Genomic DNA, 24835 nt, shown 5'->3' on the forward strand with positions numbered 1-24835 from the left:
ATCCCTGAACATTCCATTACATCACTCCTTCTGTCTCCTTCCCCTTCCCCTCACAATCTTCTTATAACCCTCCGCCTTCAGCGACAACTATCCCCCCCTCCCTCTCCCTCCCCTCTCACTCTCCTCTTCCACTCACCCTCTCCCTTCCTCCCCCTTCCTTAACAACTCTCCATCCCTCTTCCTCCTCTGCTCGTCCCTCTCTCCCTCTTTAACTCCAGTTCCTCAACAACTCTCCCTCCCTCTCCTTTCCACTCTCTCTCCTTCCCCTCTCCGCTCATTCTCCTCTTCCCCTAACCCTCTCCCTATATCCCTCCCACTTCCTCAACAACTCTCCCTCCCACTCCTTCCATCTCCCTCTCCTTCCCTCTCCCTCTCCTCTTCCCCTCATCCGCTCATACCCCGCTCCCTTCCTGGACAACTCTCCCACCCTCTCCCTCCCCTCTCACTCTCCTCTTCCACTCACCCTCTCCCTTCCTCCCCCTTCCTTAACAACTCTCCATCCCTCTCCCTCCTCTGCTCGTCCCTCTCTCCCTCTTTAACTCCAGTTCCTCAACAACTCTCCCTCCCTCTCCTTTCCACTCTCTCTCCTTCCCCTCTCCGCTCATTCTCCTCTTCCCCTTACCCTCTCCCTATATCCCTCCCACTTCCTCAACAACTCTCCCTCCCACTCCTTCCATCTCCCTCTCCTTCCCTCTCCATCTCCTCTTCCCCTCATCCGCTCATACCCCTCCCCCTTCCTCGACAACTCTCCCACCCTCTCCCTCTCCTCTTCCCCTCTCCCAATATCCCTCCCAATTCCTCAAAAACTCCCTCTCCTTCCGTCTCCCTCTCCCACCATCCGTCCCAATTCCTCGACAACTCCCTCTCTTTCCATCTCCCTCTCCTGCCCTCTCCCTCCCCTCTCCCTATCCTTCCCCTCACCTTCTATCCCTCCCCCTCCTGGACAACCTTCTCTCCTTCCCCTATCCTTCTCCTTCCCCTCACCCTGTCCTTCTCCTCACCATCTATCCCTCCCCTTCCTTGAATACTCTCCCTCCCACTCCTTCCCCACTCCCTCTCTTTCTCTTCTTCCCCTCACCATCTCCCTATTTCCTTCCCTCTTCCTTGACAACTCTCCCCCTCCCCTTTCCTCTCCCTCTCCTTCTCCTCTTCCCCTCTCCATATATTCCTCCCTCTCCATATATTCCTCCCCTTCCTCGACAACTGTCCCTCCTTCTCCCTCTCCTTCCCCTCACCCTCTATTCCTCCCCTTCCTTGACAATGCTCCCTCCATCTCCTTACCCTTTCCCACTATCCCTCCCCCTTCCTCGACAACTCTCCCTTCCTATCCTTCGCTCTCTCTCTCCTCTTCACCTCCCCCTTCCCTGAATGAGGTGCTGGATTTTGGTGGGGTCAAATACAAGAGGAAATTATACAATACACCTTTTCTAGCATTGATGGAGAGAAGGATTTGGAGCTGAACGTTCATTGCTCCCTGAAAGACACAACGTGGTGGAGAGGATGGTAAAGAAGCATCCAGCCTGCTGGACGTCGAGATTTGGGGCACTGATTGTAAAAGTTGGTGAGTCAAGTCAATTTCGTGTCGGCTGCATTTGGAACATTATGTAGTGTTCCTGTCCCTGAATTCACGGAAGGATGGCGAAGCATTGTTGAGGATTCAGAAGACGTTACCAGGAAGTTGCTGAGATTGAAGAGGTTTGGATTGAATTGTTTTTGCTGAGGGAAGAATATAAGAATGCAAGCAATATCTTTGGATGACTGTCGACATGCATGCTCGAGTGGTGGCTTCAGATAATGGTTTTATGGATGAAAAGATGGGAAATACTGTATTCCTTGAGGATTCAGTGTTGGACTCATTGATTTTTTAAATCTAGATTTGGAAGTAGACGCAACAATATCGAAATTTGCATCAAAGAGTGCGGGTTTTTCCAAAATGGATGAAAGCCTGTTCGTGCTGCTTGAGGGATCAGTAAGTCCTGAGTCACAAAGGGGAAAAGAGTAAATTATGATCAAAAGAAAAGATGTTTCTACTCTGAGGTTCAAAATTTGAATTCACTGCCTGTGAACCAACCTTCAGGAATAAATTTGATAAATATATAATGAGGGAAATATTGACATGAACAGAATGTAGAATTAATGGCTATCCATGTACAGAGCTGGTATGTCCACCCTATTGGTGCCTCTCTTAATCTTGTGGACCTCTACCACGTGTCCTCTAATCCTTCTACACTCCAGCTCTGCGAACCTTGCCTCATAAGAATTGTTTCCCAATCCAGGCAGCATCCTGGTAAATCTCCTCCGTCCCCTCTCCATAGCTTCCACATCCTTCCTATAATGAGGTGACCAGAACTGAACATAATATTCAAAGTGAGTCATACCAAAGATTTGTAGAGTTGCAACATGGCCTCTCTACTCCTGAATTCAAAACCCCTATGAAGGAATCTCAGCATACCATAAGCCTTCTTAACTCTCCTATCAAACTGTGTGGCAACCTTGAGAGATGTGTAGATTTGGAACCCAAGGTTCCTCTGTTCATCCACACTCTTAAATAACCGACCATTGAGTCTGGACTCAGCCTTCTGGTTTGTTCTTCCAAAATGCATCAACTCTCACTTATCCGGATTGAAATCCATCTACCACTTTTCTGCCTAACTCTGCATCCCACCTTCATCATTTTGCAACCTTCAACAGCCTTCATCTCCATCCACAACTCCTCCAATCCAACCTCCGTGTTATCCGCAAACTTACTGACCTATCCATCCGCCTCTTCATCCAAGTCACTTATGAAAATCACAAAGAGCAGGGGTCCCAGAACAGATCCCTGCAGCACTCCACTAGTCACCAACCTCCAGGCAGAATACTTTCTTTCCACTACGATTCTCTGCTTTCTTCTGACATGACAGCTTTTATTTCATGCAGGTAATTTTTCACTCATCCCACGACTCATGATTTTCTGAAGGAGTCTCTTGTGGTCGACATTGTCAGATGCCTTGCTAAAATCCACGTAGACCACATCTATCACCCTACCCTCATTAATTTCTTTTGTAAACTCCTCCAAACACTTCGTTAGATTTGTGAGGCCCATGTTTGCCTTCACAAAGACATGCTGACTATCCTTGAGTAGTGTGTATTTCTCCAGATATTCATAGATCCCATCCTTAAGAATCTCTTCCATTAGTTTACTCACCAATAATGTCAGACTAACCCTAATTCTCAGGATTCTCCCTATTACATTTTTTAAACAAGGGGACTACATTTACCATTCTCCAATCCACCCGAGTTGCGCTGCCGTCAATCTCTCTCCTTGCCCACGTGAGTCGTGCTGCTGTCTCACCCGCCACACATCTGAGTCACACTGCTGCCTCTCCAACCCACCCACCATACTCAATGACCTCGACCTGGTCAGTGAGAGTGAGGCCGTCATAGATAGGAGCTATAGCCAGGTGGTCTCAACAGGGCCACAGGAGGAGGATCAGTGGGTTACAGTTAGGTGGGGGAAAAGGGAAGAGACAGATACAGGAGGGGGCCCCTGTGACTGAAGCACTCAACAATTGGTACTCCTCCTTGAGGAGCATTCAGGCTGGGGAAGGAATCAGTGCTGTGTCTCTGGCACAAGGTCAGCATCTGTTGCCCAAAAGGGTAGGGAAAGGAAGAGGAGGGTAATAGTTATAGGGAATTCGATGGTCAGGAGGACAGATCGGGGATTCTGTGGATACGATTAAGGAAACAGATTGGTAGTTTGCCTCCCTGCTGCCAGGGTCTGGGATGTAACTTTTCATGTCATTTCAGAACAAGTTGGATAGCTGCATGGATGTGAAGGTATTGGAGAGCTACAGACAGGGAGCCGGTAAGTGGGTCGAGAGGAGCTCACTTAAATCGGTGTGGACTAGAGGGGTCGAGATGTCCTGTATCCGGACTGTAATTCTCCAAGCCAAGATTTATCTTGCAATCAACATTATCTGGTCATTCTTGCATTGCTTTTAGGGACCAGTTATGTGTGTAAAATAGCAATGTTTCTCAACTACATCAACGACTCTGCTTCATCAATCCAGAAATAAAATATTTCCGAAATCGCAGTTGTGAGAAGTGACAGGTAAAAGTAAACCTTCGAGATCTTCCTCTTGGACATTTGACCGTTCCAATTTCAACTTCTTTTCTGATGCCTCCTGACGCAAACGCTGGAATCTCTGTTCAATGATAGCTAAAAGGAACACAAGGTTCTGTTACACATACATTTAAAAGTGTCTTCAAAGATTTACCACAAGGTTCCGGTATTTTCAGCTCAACAAACACAGGAGAACTGTGGGTTTAGTAATATTTAAAGCAATGCAGAACAGAAGATGACAAGGGAAAAGTAGGGGAAAAAGGTGAGCAAGGAATGAAACAAGTTTGGAGGGAATCAGCATGAAATAGCAGATGAGTGATATGAAGAACAGTGAAAAGGAAGGGACATTTGCAAAAGGAAATGGAGAGAGAAAGAGAGGGACAGTTGTGCAACTCTTTGTTGAAAACATGTTGACTTCAAGGCCTTTTCCTCATCGAGAGGAGCAGGTGAAGTGGGGGGACCTGGGGCCAGGGAGGAGCAGGAACAACAAAGAATACTCTGGTGAATAGAGAAGACACTGAGAGCAACCGTGCTCACCAGAACGGCATCCAGCCCTTCGGGTGCTCAGATGCATGGATCTTCAGTGCCGTCGCAGCACAGCACGAGAAATCCCCTCACATTGGGGGTCTTTGAGCCATCACAGCCCTAAACACTTCCTTGGCTGCATGTTTGCCAGATGTTCACACTTGGCAAATTCCCGCTGCTTAACCCTCTACCATTTCCACATACCCTCTATTTCTATTAATAACTGATCAACAAGACAAACGCACTCTTCAGAAAAAATAGAATTTCTGAGATTTAGGAAAGAAAACAAAAATGTAGAAAAATAAAGGAGCTGATAAAGCATCTGGAAAAAAGAAAAGCAACATTAACATTTCGGTGCAACTTGTGACTTCACTGTACTGCTGGAATATTTTAACATTTGTTTCCCATTTCCAGTCTTCTTTCTATGATTGGAAGTTGTCTGGTTTCCAATCAATCAATCTCCTCTTCAATTGATGAGCCACGAACAAGTCTGGCATGACTGGAGCCTGGCTGCTTAATTAAATTAATGGCAGAGCATCACTTTCAACGAATTCACTGGAAGAATTCCCATTTGCTGCCATTTTAATTTCCAATTCTCCAAATATGGTTCTTAATTCAGTACCACTAATGCAACAATTTTATAAGGCCCAACACTTCTAAGATGCATCACTCGAGCAGAAATTTCATTCAATAAACACACATTTTGCAATACTATTGCGATTCTGGCATACGAGTCTGAATCACTGACCACAATTCAGTAGAGAAAGTTCTATGGAACTTGCTTAAAAACTGCATTTTATTCAAACATTTATTTAAGTGTGCACAATTCTTTAGTAAATGGTCATTCCATTTATTTTAGAGTTTTCAGAGCTGTTTATGAAATGATAGCATATTTATGACGTGCTAGGTAAAGATGATTCAACATCTGAAATCCAATCAATTGCAAGAAATAGTTCAGAATGGTTCAAAGAGGTAGATGGGTCCCCACTGGTAATTTGCAGATATTGAAAATGTCTAATTTACCAGCTGGAAGCATCACTTGTATTTGTTGGAATTACAGAACCACTTTTTGATCTAAGCAGCAAATGTTGAAATGGTACCTGTGGTCTTTCGAAGCTGGAGTACATTTGGAACAACGTCATTGCTCAAGGACAGCAGGCACTTTGCTGCCTCCTGTAACTTTTCGACAGCATCTTCATGTTCAGAAATTTCTCCCTGAAGGACCTGTGATTTCAAAATGACACAATGACTCATTCACAATAAAATTAATATTTATTTCTGTATATCTTAGATTCGCCGATGCCTTGGTTAATTTCGATATTGTCTTGGTGTCAAGGAGATAAACAGCCTGTGAAGACGATTCTATAAATGATCATAAATACCAACAACTCTCTGGCCTGCTTTGGGGTGAGGAGGCGAACATTTTCAAGGACCCAATAACCACAGGATATTGGGATTTTCTCAAACAACCAGATCAAACTTTCTATTGACCATTACTTATTAATGCTTTGAGGTATTTAATATGCCTGATGTTTGAGCATTTTCTGATGCTGTTGAGCTCATCATCTTTATCTTGTCTACATCTCTTGACCAGCCCTGAAGTCCCCTTGCAAACAATCAAGGTCACAAGAAAATGTGTAAAAATGTTCTGATGCAGTAATTGAAGCTTAGATTTGCATCAGTATTGGTAAAATAATGCTGAAGAACTCATTTGGCTTTTCACTACTAATGGACATAGATTTGGCTGCAAAGGGTTATTCTGCATTATAATTTTTCTGCCCGTCTACTTTTACTCCGGATGACCCCTCTCCCCAATCCATCATCCTTCAAAGGTAAATATGTGTTCTCCCTCAGCAATCCAACCCGTTTGCAACTCCTATCCCCACGAGCACTTAATGGCCCACAGCTTTTCTCCATGACCATCAATCCCAGGCCATTTACTGCAATAAATAGTCCGACTTTTCTCTGACTGCATGAGGAGAAATGCCCTCCACCTCAATAAAGCAAAATGGGAACTAGTGGTTTGTCTTTCTGATGCAAATTCCAATACCTCAAACATCAACTCCAGTGAACATGATGCCATTAGTTTCGTCAATGATGGAAAAGGATAGGTCTGGGACTCGGCTTGAGATTCTAAATTGGAGAAAGGCCAATTTTGAGGAAATGAGAAAGGATTGAGAAGGTGTTGACCTGGAAAAGTATGTGCGGTGTCAGTGGAAGACCTACAAAGGTGAAATTTGGAGAGTACAGACTTTGCATATTCCTGTCAAGATTAGCAGGCTCAGAAATCTGGTTTGGAAGAAGAGAGGTCTGCAGCAGGTATAGACATCACAGAGCAAATGAGGTGCTTGAAGAGTATAGAAAATGCAAAAAAAAAACCTCAAGAAAGAAACCAGTAAGGCTATCTGGATGATAATGCGGTAAATTGGATCAGCAAGTTTGCAGGTGACACTAGGATAGGAGATGTTGTGGACAGCAAAGAAGGTTTTCAAAGCTTGCACAGGGATCTGAACCAGCTGGAAACATGGGCTGAAAAATGGAAGATAGAATTTAATGCAGATGAGTGTGAGGTGTGGCATTTTGGAAGGACAAGCCAAGAAAGGACATACATGGTAACCAGTAGGGCACTGAGGAGAACGACAGAACAGAGGGATCTGGGAATACAGATACCTCATTCTCTGAAAGTGGTATCACATGTGGATAGGGTTGAAAAGAGAACTTTTGGCACATTGACCTTGATCAATCAAAGTATAAAGTAGAATTGACATTGGTGAGACCCAATTTGGATTATTGTGTGCAGTTTTGATCACCTAACTGCAGGAAGGATGGCATTTGTGCAGAGATTGACTTGGATGGGGCCTGGACTTCAGGAGCAGAGTTGTAGGAAAAGGTTAAACAGGTTATGATTTTATTCCCTGGATTCTAGAATGAGGGAAGATTTAAGAGAGATATTTAAAGCGATGTGGGGGACAGAGTAAATATAGGTCGGCTTGTTCCACTGAGAGCAGGTGAAGTACAAACCAGAGGACATGGGATAAGGGTGAAGGGGATTAATGTAGGGGTAAGGTGAGGGAGAACGTCTTCACACAGAGTGAAGAGGTGGGAGAGTGGAACAAGCTGTCAGCTGAAGTGGTGACTGTGGGCTCAATTTTAAATTTGAAAAGAATTTGGACGTACATGGTTGGGAGAGGTATGGAGGGCTATGGACTGGGTGTCGGAGGGGCTCGGCAGAAAAAGGGTTCGGAACAGACTAGAAGGACCAAAGGGGCCTGTGTCTGTTCTGTAATATTGTAAGTTTCTATGGTTCGAATACTTTGGAATAAATCAATCTCTGCAACCTTGCAAACAAATCTTCCCTCCAAATGTGCTCTAAATCACCACTTTCCTCCCACCTCCCTTCACCTGTTCCTGAAACCCCCATCTCTGGAGTTATCGTCTCTGTCCTTGATGATCCCATTAATGATTTGCTGACTTTCTTTGCTCTGCTGTTATAATCTTGGAGGTCGTCCAAAATTCTGCCACCATATCCTTAGTCACCAGGCCCCCATTAAACATGGCTACAGGCAACATAAGGTCTGAGGAAACCCATACTGAAAATAGACACACAATGAGAGCAGAACTGTTTGGCTTCTTTGTTACAGTTTCCAATCTCGCCCTCACCATCTGGAAGCAAATTGGCTGTTGGATCTTCATCAGGCTCCCATTAAAACCTGATCAAGGTGGAATGGATGGAGCCCAACTTCCTATTTCAGGTGCCAAACTTACAAACCTCCCATGTGGCCTTAACCACTGTTATTGGATGTGCACATTAACATTATTTCAAAGCATTCATCTTTCTACACGTAAATTAGAATAAGCAACATTATACAGTGATTTGTGAAATAACAACTTTAATTTACCATGATATTTTCAAGTTCTTGCTGCAAGATTTCTGGATTAGAGATGGCCTCCACCTGAACCATTCTTCTCTCTGTTTCTTCACATTCGAGCCACAAACGCAGCTCAACTGCCTTCTCTTGCCATTGTTTAAATAATTTTGTGCCAAGACGGGATCCAAGTCCAATGCACTAGAGAGTGAAAGAAATGAATGAGTATGTGGATTTTTAAAATGTACGATTTTGTGAGGCTATCAAATATCGAGTGTCCAATCGATCCAAAATGGGTCAAGCGATACATTACTTGTCCATTACTTATGCCAACTATCATTTTTTTGTTTCCTGCAACAAGTTTTTTGAGGGTCACAGACAAAAAGGCAATGTTCACTCCTCACCAAAGGTGGAATGCCTGTTACCCTGCCATACTGTTCCATGTTCTTGTTATGTCAATAAATCAAAATTACTATTTTGAGTTTGCTTTAAAATAAACTGATGGTCAGGAATATATCAGAAGCATTGAAAACCTTCACAACTTTAGAGTGTCAGTGAAGATTTGACAGAATTTCTTTGGGCTCGGATTGTTCCAGCCGAACTCTCTGCATTTCTGTTATGCCATTCAAGCTTCACCCTTGGGTTTAGGACATACTGAGCCAGTGAGGTGACCTTGGTGGATTGGACACATTGCACCTTGTTCAGTGACAAATGCACGTGGGAGGGCAGTCTGGAAAATCTTCACCAGTTACGATCTCTTCGACATTTGATTTTATTAAAAGGAAATAAGATCACAACTTATTTTCTGCAATGGTCTCTGTCCAACTCGAGTCAGTTCTGCCACCAAGAGAGCTCCACAATACTGGAAAGATTTGATCATTGTTCCTGTTCTTCATGGGTATTATTAATCACAGCCGCAAACATTTTCCAGAGCCACTCTTATAAGACTAAAACTTACACAAGTTGCTCAGTCTATCAAAATGCTCTCAAGTTACTGATCTTCAGTAAAATTGGAGTTTAAATGCTATTAGCCTAAAAAAAATGGAGATATGTCATACTTCTGATCGAAGTGTGTTGAAGCGAGCATCGGCGCTTTCAACCGTCTCCTCCACACGTTGGCTTATGTCATCAGGATCAATTTGGATCTTGTAGCTTTCAATTGCATTCCTGATTTCAAAGTGAAAGGCAGCATCGAAGACACTTTTCCAAGATCGTCTGAGGTGTCTTAGATCCCCTTTGTGAAATTGAAGATCTTTGAAGAGGAATTGTTGCTTCTTCAGTTTGAATGTCAAAGACTTGGAGTCAAATTCCCCAGCTTTAATCTTTGTTAGTTCCTTCTCGAAATGAATCATGAATGTTTCAAATTCATCGTGATCTGTTCAAAGGAATATAATGGTCAAATATTTAAAAGTTTTCAAGCATTCAAAATGGTCAAAAAATACCAGATTATATAGACTTTGACACATTGACAGGATCCTGTAATAATTACAAGTTGGGGTTATTCCAAACCACATGTAGCTTTCTGTTGTCTTACTTAGAATTCTTTTCAACTCTCAGGAAATAGTATTTTATAGTAATCTGGAAAATAAATGAATACTTTCTCTCACCTTTTCGGAACTTCTGCAATTCTATATGCAGATCCTCAATCACATTTAATTGAGAATCTGCACTTGATAAAGCAGATTCGTACTCCTCCATCAAGACATTCAAGTTCTCCTGCAGTACAACTTCCTCGTCTTGCAAAGGGTCCTGGACATTTTGTTCCAGGAAAGTCTGAGCTGCCTCTGTGGCCAAAACCAACTCTTGCTCTTTCTGGGACAACTTTTGGCGATGTTCCTAGAAAAGAAACAATCCTAGGTTCATTTTTATTGCTCCAAGTTGTGTTGGGGGAGGTAAGGATTCTATTTATTGAATTTGCAATTGAAATAAAATATTCAGGTTTCCCAATTTATTAAAAATCAGTGCACCAAAACACCCTTAAATACACACAGGAAACGTATTTCAAGTCTAGAAACCTAAATGGTTTTATCCTTTCGGAGGTTTAATCAACTACCTTGATCTACAATTATTTGCTTGTGTCAAAGGATGAATGCTGCTGAGATGGAATAGAATATATTCCATATTAAATTTGACTGACAAGAAAATAAATCCTCTCCTACAGTATTTGTACACAGTCCCTTCCCCATCAAACAGACTTGCTTTTATTTAAACTTAAGCACATTAAACTTTTGTCATCTGAATGATCTCATCCTTATCTTTCCATTCAGGGATTTAATATTCTTTCATGATGTAAAAGAGAACACGTGAAATCTAGAAGTGACTGTGATCTAGTCAGGAGAATGTGAACTATTTTGTAACTGTCACGGAGCGGTGTTGTCTTCTGCCCTTCCTACAGGTCCTGGGGGTGGCACTTTTCTGATTGTATTTTTTATAGCATCAACCCTTCCTTCTCTTTGCTGTGGGTGGGTCTGCATTGATAGGGATTTCATTTGTGTCCTCGTGGCTTCGAAGACTCTGGCTGTGTCAGAGTCTTTGGCCAGTTTCAAGCTATCCTTCCCTATAAGAGACTTTTGCACTTCAGGATGGGCCTATTAGTGGATCAGCTAATTTTTCATCTATATCCTTCCATCTGCATTTTGCAGCATTAGTTTTTAGTGTAGTAAGGAAGTTAGTAACAGTCTCATCAGTCTCTTACACAAAACCTTGAAATTCATTGCATTCAAGTCTAGGATTAGAGCTGAGTTCACGGAGAGAAACACACTCTGCAAATATCTGCTCTGGATCATTTTTCTCCACTCCGTAAGCTCTCAGCTATTATATAAGTCACGGCCTCGCTCCCCTGTCCAGACATGTATATGACTAACCTTCTCCTCTGCTGTTACATTTATAAAATAGCTTTTGAATGCTAAATTGCACTTCTGCTCAAACATTTTCTACGATTCAACAATATCTTCAGCCTCCCCGTCCATCACTGGGTGAACTACTGTTGCACCAGTCATTCATTTTCAGGTATACCTTTTCTCTTCTTCCCCTTCACATTTCAGTGACTTCCAATCAATCTACGAGTTACGACAGTGAGAAGGGTGTATTCCTAGGAAGTTACAAAAGTGTTCACATGATCCTGATGAGATAATACACCCTTCTCACTGTCGTAACTGTCGTGCACCGCTGTGGGGTGCATGTCTATGTGAGTATGAACATTTCCTTGCATGGTGGAAAGCATCAATAAGTAAAATCTCTTCTGCTCTTTGAATCTTGCATTTCCAAGTTATTTCAGAAGCCTCCCACACAGAGACATAACAGTGACTTTGTTGTATTTATCTTTACTATTTTGTTCAACATCCTTTGGTCTTTACAAGACTTTATTCAAGTAGCCTTATTCCAAAACAAAACAGACTGTCAAGCACACACAGGGCAATAATTTGCATACATGTTAAAGAATGCTTTACTAAAAGAAGATAACACCAATTGGCAAATGTCTAAAGAACTTTGCTCTTTTTTAACTATGAAAATCTGACTTCAGCACTGCATATTATGGAATGACAAACATGAAAATCTATCCCTATTTTAGTGAAAACATTCCGGGTAATTATCATTTTCACATTAGTGCTTCAAGATGCAGGTGTCCCTGCCAGGGCCCAAACTGATTAGTTCTGCCTCACTGCTGGCAATGTCATCATGGACCACCTTCTTGAATAGCTGTCATGCTACTTGTCAAGGTCCTTCTACAAAGTTGTATGGTTGGGAGTTCTGAATTTAGCCCCTGAGATGGAGAACGAATGGCAATATCTTTCCCAGTTAGAAGGGAGAGGCGTGTGGAGGGGAACAGCAGGTAGTCGTGTTCCTACAGACCTACCGCACGTCCATCTCCATGTCAGATGGCACCTCTTTGGACATATTGTTGGAGTCGAGTACATATCATTCACTCCATTGATAGGGTACAAGACCACCTCAGTGGAGAGAATGAATGTTTCGGATGATGAATGGAAGGCCATTCAAGCCAACTGCTTTGCTCTGCTGTTGAGTTCCTTGGGCCCTTTGGAAATTGTGCTCATCCAGTCAAGTGCGGAGCAATGGTTCGCCACCTACTGCTTGACAGGTAGCCTCTGATCTGCTTTGGTTATCACGGTACTCAAAGTGGCTGGTCCATGTTAGGACCACAGTGAGAAGGAGACCTGGAGTCATGTGACAAAACCCAATTGAAGTACCATTATGCAGGTTATTGGTGAACAATGCCACTTTATGACACATTGTGTGGGCCACACTTTCCATTGGGCAGCTGAGTAAATAAAGTATGGCTTTGTCCTGCTTTTGGTAGATGGACCATATACCTGAAGAATTTGCCACTTTGTCAGAAGGATGTCAGTGGATCGACTGTGACAAGAGGTGCAAGAAAATCTAGACTGAACTTCTTCAGTACTTCGAATGTGATGGAGTCTGGTCCTATTTCTCTACTGCACTTGGTGTTCCTGAGGAAATCAAATGGGGTGAAGGGGATTTCTATGATGGTGTCGGAAGAACCTGATGGAACATGCTAGAAAGTGTCTTAACCCCAACTTTGTTATTCAGAAGCTGAGGCCTTCCTCCACTGAGAATGAGGAGACCCTTGGTCCCTCTTTTCCTGTTTACTGTTCATGACCCAGCCGGAAGGACTACAGAGCTCAAATCTCATCTGCGGTTCATTTTGTCACTGGAATGGTTTTTTTTCTGCTTTGCAGGCCCATTGTCCAGTATTGTAAAATTATCAGTCTGGCACCTCATGTGATGACTTGGCTTGGTTGTAATGGGAGAACTAATGATGGTAAGTAACACTTTCCTGCTGCAAATGTTAAAGGCCCATCGTACCTTATGGCCACTGTGATTCCAGCTGTCAATTTATTCTGAATCTAGCCCATTTGGCACAATGGTGCTACCACACACCAGAATTGAGGGAGCCATTGGAGTAACATGGGACGGATCTTTCTGCTCCTGCTGTCACCAACAGATGCTTCAACAACAGGATCTGGCCTGGTTGAGTGGATGAAAAGTGATGTTGCTACGTCAGAATTCATTCCGTTGGTGTAGGCTTTCTCATCCCCTTTTGGTTCTGAATAGCTTGCATGGCCAATTCAATGGGTTATAAAGAGTTAATCACATGAGTGGGTGCCTGGAGTTATCAAAATAGGAGAGGTGGTTCATCTCTTTACAACATCAATGTGCACATTATATGTGAAAACAGCATTACTGAGGTGAAGAGTTTTGGTTAAGATGCTGCCATGCTGAGATTGTTAGTGCAGGGACTCTGTGACCATCGTCAATCACTGTCCCTTCTCTAGTGAGTTAATCATATTCCCATCATCTCTCATCACGTGCATGACTGGGCCAGAGCAAAGAACAGAAAGTAGGACTGAGTTTGAAAGAGGATTATGTAGACCTTTGCATATGATTTGGAGAAGACCGTTAAAATTCAATTCAACCTTATTTGGAAATTGTGTCAGTCACTATTTAAGTTAAATTAAGTCAGTCACCTTTCATCAAATCTGTACTGATCAGAGGTTCTGATGAAAAGTCCAATCCAAAATATTTCTACAATTGTTCGAACATGCACTTATCCAAAACACCTGGAACTGTTCATACCTTCAGGCCTTGCTGGTGGTCATTCAGTCTTTCGCCCATCTCAGCAAATGACCACATCGCATCGTCCTCTTCTTCCAGCTGGAAACCATCACCTAAAGCATAGAATTCGTCTTCGGTGATGTGAACTCCATAGTGACCCTCGACTGCCAACCATTTCAGAAGATCACCTACTTCCTTCTGATGTTTTTGTAGGTTCTCCTCTGTTGTTGCCTACAAATTGCAAAATCCTGTTAGTTTGAAGACATGTTGTACTTTTCCTGGCAGCAATTCCATATTCCCTCATCTATTTGCAAACACTTGAGATAGAAGAGGATGCGAAACCACTTGAGTGGAAGATGCCTGTTTATAAACAGTGGCCATTCCACACCATTTCATAGGACTATGCAGATGGGCAACACATGGTCTTGCCCAGTCTTGGATCAATAGGAAAAGGATGGGAAATACTAATGACCAGCCTCATATACACTGACAGGCCCACTGACTCTCTTTAACCGAACACACACGGGCATCGACAGAATTCCGCTTCGTCATTTCTCTGCTCATGTCTCCCTAACACTGCCTTCATTTCTCGGGCCCCTTTGTCTGATCCTTCCCCTTTCACTTGACTCTCTCTCCGCTTAGCTCCTTCCTTACCATCGTAATAGGCTGTCTTCCCACTTGCCCAGAATTCTTCTCGTGCGAGACCACTCTCACCACCCTCTTCAGGTTTACTCCCTCATTGCAATCACTCTTACAACGACTCCACTCCTCAAGCCGCTTGTTCCCAACATCTGTGAGATTTGTTCCCAAAATCTGTGAGACATGACTGTCTCCCAGAAAATGATGGAAAAATCTTCAGTCACATATATCCATATGACAATTGACAGCAAGGAAACAGGCCATAACGGCCCTTTATGTCTATGCCGGTTCACTTCAACACCTCCACTAGTTCCCCCCCTCCTATTCTCTGCCCATAACCCTCCAACCCCCTCATATCCATATACACATCAAACCTTTTCTTAAATGACAGAAAGGACCCTGCTGCATCTCCTCTGGAAGATTATTCCATTCTGCCACCACTCTCTGAGTGAAGAAACATCCTCTAACATTTCTCCTAAAGTTTCGCCCCCTTACCCTCAACTTATGCCCTCTTGTTCCAACCTCCCCTGCCCTTAGGGAAAGAGTCTACTTAAGTCTAGTCTATCTATTCCCTTCATAATTTTAAATAGCTCTATCAAATCCCCTCTCAACCGTCTACGCTCCAATGACTAAAATCCCCGCCTCCTGAATCATTCTCTGCACTCGAGATGTTGTAAGCCAGGCAACATTTTTGTAAATCTTCTCTGCACCCTCTCCACCTTATCTATTTCCTTCCTATAATTTGGAGACCAGGACTGAACACAATACTCCAAACCTGGCCTCACCAATTCCTTAAACAGTCACAGCATCACTTCCCAGCTCCTATACACTATGCTATGATTTATGAAGGCCAGCATACCATATGCTTTCTGAACTACCCTTTCTACATGGGAATCCACCTTCAAGGAACTCTGTACCATAACTCCAAGATCCCTCTGTTTCTCTGCATTGCTCAATGCTCTTTCCTTAACATCTAGGTTACAGAGAATGATTAAGGAGACTGGGACTTTATTCATTGGAATGTAGACGGTTGAGAGGGGATTTGGTAGATGTATTTACAATTATGAAGGGAATAGATATGTCCTATTTTGGTTATTTGTTTTCCAAAATGCAGCACCTCACACTTGTCTACATTAAATTCTATCTGTCATCTTTCAGCCCAGTTTTCCAAACAAACCAAATCCTTCTGTAATCTAAGAAAACCATCCTCACTATCCACCACTCCCCTTATTTTCGTATTTTCTGCATATTTGCTTACCCAGTTAACCATCCCCTCATCCAAATCATTAATATAAATGATAAATAACAGGGGACCTAGCACTGATCCCTGAGGCACACCGATTGTCACAGACTTCCATGCTGACAGACAGTTGTCCACCATGACTCTCTGGTGCCTATCTTCCAGCCACCTCTGAACCCATCTCTTTATTAATCCCTAGTGACTGAACCTTCCTTAATAACCTTATCAAAAGCCTTACTAAAATCCAAATAGATCACATCAACCACCCTACCATCATCCACTATTCTTGTTACCTCTTCAAGAAACTCAACAAAATTCATCAAACATGACTTTCCCTTCACAAACCTCTGCCGGGTGTCCTTGATCCATCCATGTCTATCCAGATATTTGTACATACTATCCATAACTTTCATTACCACCCAAGAAAAACTTACTGGCCGATAGTTACTTGGCCTGCACCTTGTGCCATTTTTTAAATCAATTGAACTACATTTGCAACCCTCCAATCCTGCAGCACCACACCCTTCTCCAGTGATCATTTAAAATCAGTGTTAGAGCCCCCACTATTTACTCCCTGACCTCCCTGAACATCCTGGGAAATATCCCACCAGGACCAGGAGCTCCAAAACCCTCTATCCTTTCCATAACTAAGCCATTTGCCTCACTTATCTCACATAGTCCAATGTCCCTTTCCCTCCTGAATGCAGATGAGAAAAATATCATTCAATATCTCCCCCATCTCATACGGTTCCTCACATCGTCCATCGTTCCCATTTTCCAGTGGACCTACTCTATCCTTAACCCTCCTTTTACTATTCATGTACCTTTAAAAACCCTCACCATTCACTTTCACCTTATTAGCTATGGACACCTCATACCTATTTTTCCCTTTCTAATTTCCCACTTAAGGTTCTTTCTGCAATCTAAGTAAGGTTCATACATCTCATCAATCTTTTGTTTCTTATATTTAGCATAGGCCTCCCTCTTATCCCCAACCAACTTCCTAATTCATGCAAGATGGAAAGAAAATTGTTGCATCCTGCAGCCAATTCGAAATCCAGAAACTGTGACTTGTAGAGACAAAAAAGCTTTCACTGCTGTTCTGGACAGGGTTATTTAAACAAAAGTAGTTTTTAATGATATTTGAACAAGAAAACAGAATTAAACTTTAACTTATTAGTTAACTTACTTACTTAACCTACCTAACCCATTTAATCCCCCCTCTAATACAAAGAGAAGGTGTGTATAACATGTATTTAAGATTAGAAAAATTGTTTGGATCAAAATCCAATCTCTCATGTTGCAGGCAACTCTTGTACTGTGCCCAGAAGTTAGCATTAACAAAGTTCACCAGTTTTTGGTGCGGAGAAGACAAATGTTCCAAAAACCATCCAGGTGGGTTCTTGCTGGTTTTCAGAGAGATTCCTTTCCCAGGACATCTGCAACTGATTCCTTCTCAATCAGTCTTGCTGATGAAACCTGCCCCCTTCAGGGTTCTTCAGATGATCCTCTTTCTTTCAGGTCACCTTTCATTCTGTTTTTGCAATAAAACTGCACCTGCTGCTCCCTCACTGGCATCCACTGCTACAGAAAATGGTCTGTCAAAATCAGGAGATTTTAACACAGGGCAATGGCATAGCATCTCCTTTGAATCTTCTAAAGCTGTCTGACAATCTTTAGACCACACCAATTTCTCCCCTTTCTTCAAAAGATTGGTTAAAAGAAGAGCAACCTGAGCCAAATTTCCATTAACATCCTGCCATTCCTCAAAACATTCTCATTGCTTTCTTGCTATTGGGAGTAGGAAACTCCAAAATTGCATTCACCTTAGCTTGAATAGCTGCAACTTTGCCACGACCAACTACATAAACCAAATATGTTACCGTGGCATTTGCAAATGGACTCTTTGCTAAATTAACAGTGAAGTTTGTTTTAGATAATCTTGCAAACAATTTGTCCAATTCTTTTAGATGTTCTTCCCATGTGTCACTTTTTGTGACCAAGTCATCAATATAAGCATCTATGTGAGTCAACCCTTGGATTACAGGATTAATAATCCTCTGGAATGTGGCAGGGGGCCTTTTTCATGCCAAAAGGTAACACATTTTACTCGTATAAACCATTGGAGTTACAAAAGCTGAAATATTCTTTCCTCTCTCAGTTAAAGGCACACACCAATAAATAACCCTTCAACAAATGCAACTTAGTAAGAAATTTAGCTTTGCCAATTCTATCAATACAGTCATTTATTCTCGAAATAGGTTTAGTATCTGTTTTAGTTACTGAATTGACCTTCCTACAATCTGAACAGAACCTAACAGTTCCATCTGGATTTCATACCAGAATACAAGGACAACTCCAAACTGAGTTCGAAGATCTAATAATGTCATTCATCATCCTATATTCCACCTCCTGATCCATGATTTTATTCTGAATGTTTATTCAATGTGGGGGATGTTTTATGGGATTTGCTTCTCCTACATCTACATCATGGCAAATCACTGATGTCTTTTTTGGAACATCAGGGAACAAATTTGTGTTATTCAAAAGTAATTCTTTCAACTGCAACTGCTCTTGTAACTTTTCCTCCAAATTTTCCAAAATTGCTGAGTTTGACAGGTGCACAGGAACCATGGTTTCTTTAAGGTTACCCTCACAAGATTCTGTTTCCATAATCTTATAATCTTCCACTTCCTCCACTCTGTAAACAGCCAAGACCTCTGAGACAGATTGTTCCCCACGCCCCTTATTCTCGTAAGAAGGTTTCAACATATTTATGTGACAAACCTAAGTTTTATTCCTTCTGCCTGGAGTGTTAACAAAATAGTTAACATCATTCCGGTTAGATTCAGTTGTGTATGGTGCAGAAAATCTAGTTTTCATAGGATTGTCATGTGTTGGAAATAAAATCAAAACTGTATCTCCTGTCTTAAAATTCCTCACCTGAGCTTTCCTGTCAAATAAATGCTTCATTTTACCTTGAGCAATTTCTAAGTTCTCTTGAGCCAAAGTCCACACTTTTTGTATCCTATATCCTTAAATTTAGAAACATAATCCAGCAAATTCAACTGGACATCCTCATTAATATTTCTCGGTGGTATGGCCTCTGGAAATCTCGACACTACACGCATAATTGTTAATGTACTGTTTACCAGACTTAGTTTTCGGCAGGGGACCTACACAATCTACACTAACCCTAGTGAAAGGTCCCCCAGCTACAGGAACAGATTGTAATGGAGCCACTGGAGGACCCTGGTGAGGTTTCCCCACTACCTGACAAACATGACGTGTCCAGCACCAATTTACAACATCCTCTCTCAAACCAGGCAAGAAAAATTGTTTCAAAATGTTATTCATGTTTATTTTTACAACAAGATAACCACCCAAATGTGTACTGTGGGCTAGATCTCATATTGCCTTCCGGTAATTTCTAGGAACAACCACCTGATGGATCACTCCCCACTCCTCACTAGCAGGAATACCAAGAGGTCTTCATTTTCTCATCAACACTTCACCATTTAAGTAATATCCACAAGCCATTTCTTTACTCTCCTGTTCAGTTACTGCTTTCTCCCTTAAGCTAACAAGATCTGCATCTATTTTCTATTGCTGAATTAACTCTTTCCTTCACAAAGAGAAATCCTCACTCTCACAATGACCCTGCTCTTTCAAAAATACTTCAGAACTACTGGGCAAATCTCGAGTTAATGGATCATCTTCAGAAGTCATCATTTTCTTAGTCACAGCCCTAGTTACCGCACATGCAGGATACATCTCACCATCCTCTCTAACCACATCCTTACTAGGCCAATTTGTCAATCTTAAAACTGACCCAACTTTATTCTCTGCCAAATCATTCCGCAACAAAAACAAGACACCTTGAATGGGTAACTCCTACTACAACAGGTCCTTTGACTAATTCTGAACTTAGCACAATCTTGTAAAGCAATATTGACTCTACCTCACCTCCAACACCTTTAATCAAAGTGGTCTCTCCTGTGTCTGTCCTTTGATCCACGGTTAAAACGCTTTCTAACAACAATGACAGAGCATCCTCAGTATCTCTAAGAATGTTAACTGGAACCTGTGGTTTTCCCTCCTTTATTGAGACAAAGCCCTCTGACACAAAAGGCTTGAAAACATTCATGACCTCCTTACCAGGTTATGCACCTCTGCTCTCTTTAAATTCTACTGTTTGTATATACATACTTCTGGTTAAACCTGTTTTACTCTTTTGTTTTTCAAGACTAGATAATTCACAGTCCCATGACCAGCTTTCTTACAAAAATGGCATATAAATGCAGAAGTTCTGTCCTTTCCTATCTTTCCTTCATCTTTTCTCTTAACATTTTCTCCAGACTTTATTTCAGGCCTACTATCCTGCTCCATCCTAACCTTATGAACAGGTTTATTAATCTGGTCCACATCAGTTCTCTGAAAATGCCTATTATTCTGGAATGTATTTTGGTGAATCAAAGCAAATTCTCCTGCTAACTCTAGCCACCTGTTGCCACGTCCCCACGTTTCTCTCACCCAGCTGTAATTTAATCACCTCTGGGATACACCTTTTAATTTCCTCTATTAATATTAATTCTCTCAATCTGACAAAATCATTGTTTATTCCTTTTGGTGTCCACCAATGGTCAAAACACACAGATTGTTTTCAGAGCAAACTCCATAGAAGATTGATTTTGTGATTTCACCAAACTCTTATATTTTTGTCCATAAGCTTCCGGAACCAACAAGCTTTCACTACTGCTTGTTTAACAGTCTCATAATCTGCCACTTGCTCTGCAGTCAAGCTCCAGGATGCAATTTGTGCTTTTCCCTTCAATACACCCTGAAGCATGAGTGGCCACTTTTATTTCAACCTCTTGAGCTCTCAGCAACCTTTTCAAAAGGAGGCCCTCGATTTACATCTCCATTCCCCAAAAACCTCTGCCCAGGAGTTACAGCCTCAATCCTCTTACTTCTCTCCATCTCCATTTTGAACTTCTCTAATTGAAACTGTCTGTCATTTTCAATTTCCTCTCACTCATATTTCCTCTGTTTTTTAGCCTCTTCTCTTTGCTTTTTAGCTTCTTCTCTTTGCTTTCCAGCTTGGACTGCTTCATATTGTGGTCTCTGCAATTCAAAATTAGGTTTATCCTGGTCATCTTACACCCTTGATTTCTCCAATTCTAATTGCAATTCAAAACATCTATTCTCTGGAAAATTTTTGACGTCTTCCTGAACAAATTTTCCTTCACTTATATAATATTTCACTATTTGTGCTTTTCTCATCCAATGTTTAACTTCAACAATTTTTAATGCCTTAGAAATACCCATCAGTTCCTATTTTCTCACCTTGTGCAGTTCTGCAGGTGATGGTTTGAACAAAAATGTATCAACATCCATTGCAGCTGTTTTTCCAGATACAAGCTTTAAGTTAGCTTGCAAAAATTACTTGCAAAAACAACCCAATCAACTAATTAATCATAAAACTGCAATGTTCAAATGCTAAAGGATGAGCCCCCATAAAATGTAACGGAATCCAGACGACCCCAAAAACAGCAGCAAGAGATATGCACCACAACACTGGGTTATTTCAACAAAAGTGGTTTAGAATTATATTTGAACAAGAAAACAGAATTGAACTTTAACTTATTGCTTAACCTACCTAACCCACTTAATCAGCCCTCAAATACTAAGTGCAGGTGTGTGTAATGTGTATTGAAGACTAGAAAAGTTCTTTGGATCACAGTCCAATCTCACTGGTTGCAGGCAATTCTTGTACTGTACACATAAATTAGCATTAACAAAGTTCACCAGGCTTTGGTGTTTTACAGGCAAATGGTTACCACTCAGGAGGGTTCTTGCTGGTTTTCAGAGAGAGAGATTCCATTTCCAGAGCATCTGCAACTGATTCCTTCTCAATCAGTCTTTCTGATAAAACTTGCCCCCTTCAGGGTTCTCCGGATGATCCTCCTTCTTTCAGGTCATCTTTCAGACCGCCAGTCTTCTCCTTTGACCAGGCAGCATTCCAAAGTTTGGCAGCTTGTCCCTCTGCAACTGATTTCTCTGACTCCTTCTCTCTCACTCCCTCCCTCTCTGAGAGCAAAGCTGTTCAGACTCTCCCTGCTCAAGTCACATGCTCTCCTAGGTGAGCTGTATGTGGATACTTTGTTTCTCCTCTGCAAAGAGCAGGATGCAAAACTCCTGCTAAACTTCTGGGTTTTCAAATGTGTGTGTGCAAGGTGCTCTAGTAATTCATTCCAAGCCACCTCGAAAACTCTTGTCACATTGCACATTCAGAAATCTGAGAAGTACCCTTGGCCGAGCCAACTTTCAAAATTCTGCTTGAAAGTGAACAACAATCACAAGCAATCTGTGCTCGACTCAGCCTTCCTTAAGATAGGCTGCAGACACCACCTTATGAATTAGTGCGTTGGATCAGGTTGTGCCGCAAATACGCAGAGAAGCCGCTGAGTGGAGATTTCACAGAAATACAGTTTAGAAGCAGGAAAGGATCAGTTGTTATTGAACAGCAATGAAAAGAACTATTAGCACGTGGTCTACAAAGTAACCTTCTTTTTGTATACTTTATTTAAAATCAAATTCAAAATCCACAATAAAATACATTATATTAACATACAAAAATTTCCCCCATATATACCCCCTCCCACCCCCTCTCTTAGCTCCCCCCCATCCCCTACAACCTCAAACTAAAAAAACAAGCCATCATAGTCGTGTTTGATGTCACCAATTAACCATGACATATTAGACCCATACATTTCACAGAGGGTCCCCACACATTAACAAAAAAGGTAGAATGATGGCGTAAATTGTAAGTTATCTTTTCCAATGGAGTACATGATTGCAATTCCATATACCATCTCTGAATACTTAATTCAATTTCATCTTTCCAGGTTATAGCTTTACATTTTATCGCTACTGCCAATGCCAACCGAATAAATGCAATTTGAAATTAATCCAATTTCATTTCCAAACTCCATTTTATTTAATATGTCCCAATAAAAATGCTAACGGCTCTAATTAAAGCTTAAATTTAAACAACCCCTGCAAAAATTCCAGAATTCCATTCCAAAAGGGTTTCACCTTCTCACATAACCATATTGAATGTAAAAAAGACCCTATCTCTTCCCCACATTGAAAACACATATCCAAAGAGATAAATCCATATCTCTTCAACTTCTCAGGAGTTAAGTGAAGTTGATGAATAAAATTATCATGAACAAATCTATATATTACGTTTACTGGCTTAGTCACACTGTCCTCACATATTGTCATCCAAACATCCTGAGAAATTGAAACCAACAAATCCTCCTTCCTCTTACTTCTCGCTTTATAAATTTCCGACTTAGACACCTTATTTTGTAATAAAGCATACATTTCTGTAATCAATCCCTTTTTCCCTCCTTCAATAATTAAACATTCAAATTTCATCCTTCTAGGTAATCTCAAACTGTGTCCAAAATTATCCAGTAACAGAGCATGGACCTGATCGTAAGTAAACAATGCATTTGAAGGAATTCCATATTTTTCCTTCAATCATTGATATGAAACAAAATTTCCAACTTCGTAACAATCTTTGACAAATATAATATCTTTCTTTTCCAAAATATTCAGGAATACATGATTTATTGAAAAAGAAAATAAAGCTTATTATAATACAAACGGGTTTTAGCCGAAATTTTACCCTCAGCACCAATAGCAACGTTGGTCCGATACCATAATTCCATCAAATGTTTTAACACTAGTAAAGGATAATTTTGGAAAAGTTGAGCATTCCATTTATAAATAAACTGTTTCATTCTTTGTTCATGAATCAAGCCATTTGGATTTTAGCCCAACGTAAAGATTGTTGTGATCCAACCATTCTATTAATAAACTTGAATTGTGCCGCTTCATAATAATTCTGAAAATGTGGTAATTATAAAACTCCATCAATTTTTGTACAGACACACTTGCCAATTTACCTTTCCATAATAAAGATCATCCCAGTACATGGAAATCCTTATAAAACTTTTTAGGAATCCAACATGGAATCGATTGACAAAAATACTGAATACGGGGGGAAACATTCATTTTAAAACACTGTCGTGCTGGACACAACCAAGAAAGTCTCAACCATCACATTGAAAGCCATTAATGACCTTTTTATTCAAATTCAGCGCGCGCCTTTTTAAGGGCAGCATGAGCTGCCTCTTTTTATCCAACCACTTAAATTTGACAATATCTCTACAGTTTGCATAATCCAATCTTGTCAAAGGCATCATTTCACTCTTATCCCAATTAACCTTATATCCTGGTAACACACCATACTGTTCCACGCATGTAACCTTCCTAACGACTGCGTAGGATTTGTTAAATATATCAAGTTCAGCGCGCGCCCTTTTAATGGCAGCATGAGGTCAGTCACCTCGTGCATTGTGACATCAAAATTGGTGCCCCAGGCGTGCGCTGGGCAGGCGACTTGAGGCAGGGAGAAAACTTTGACAGCACCATCTTCCCATGGCTGCTCCGCCATGCGGCGTTACACGCCATGAGAGACTGTGCCACCACAACACCCTGTTAAAGTTATTGGTAAATCTTTCCACCTATTTAAATCTAATTTAATTTTATGCAATAATTGCATATAATTCAACTCATATAAATGATTATAATTATCATCTTCATTTTTCCAAAATACTTAATTTTATCCAGCCACTTAAATTTGACAATATCTCTACAATATGCATAATCCAATCTTGTCAAAGGCATCATTTCACTCTTATCCCAATTAACTTTATATCCTGGTAACGCACCATACTGTTACAACCTTGCATGTAACCTTCCTAACGACTGCGTAGGATTTGTTAAATA

General features: G+C 41.3%; 1 protein-coding gene across 1 annotated transcript in view; it reads right to left on the minus strand.

The window, feature by feature from the left end:
- LOC138754635 (microtubule-actin cross-linking factor 1-like) overlaps positions 1–24835 on the minus strand; it is a 42306-nt gene that overhangs the window by 14994 nt on the left and 2477 nt on the right. The window contains exons 2-7 of the mRNA XM_069919184.1: positions 14113–14322; positions 10104–10332; positions 9555–9871; positions 8530–8697; positions 5731–5854; positions 4106–4201 (exon numbers count right to left, since the gene is read on the minus strand). Coding sequence (XP_069775285.1) covers positions 4106–4201; positions 5731–5854; positions 8530–8697; positions 9555–9871; positions 10104–10332; positions 14113–14322 — 1144 coding nt within the window. The remainder of the gene's footprint in view (positions 1–4105; positions 4202–5730; positions 5855–8529; positions 8698–9554; positions 9872–10103; positions 10333–14112; positions 14323–24835) is intronic.

The sequence above is a fragment of the Narcine bancroftii genome, chromosome 2 (genome assembly GCF_036971445.1).
Source record: "Narcine bancroftii isolate sNarBan1 chromosome 2, sNarBan1.hap1, whole genome shotgun sequence".
Classification (NCBI taxonomy): Eukaryota; Metazoa; Chordata; class Chondrichthyes; order Torpediniformes; family Narcinidae; genus Narcine; species Narcine bancroftii.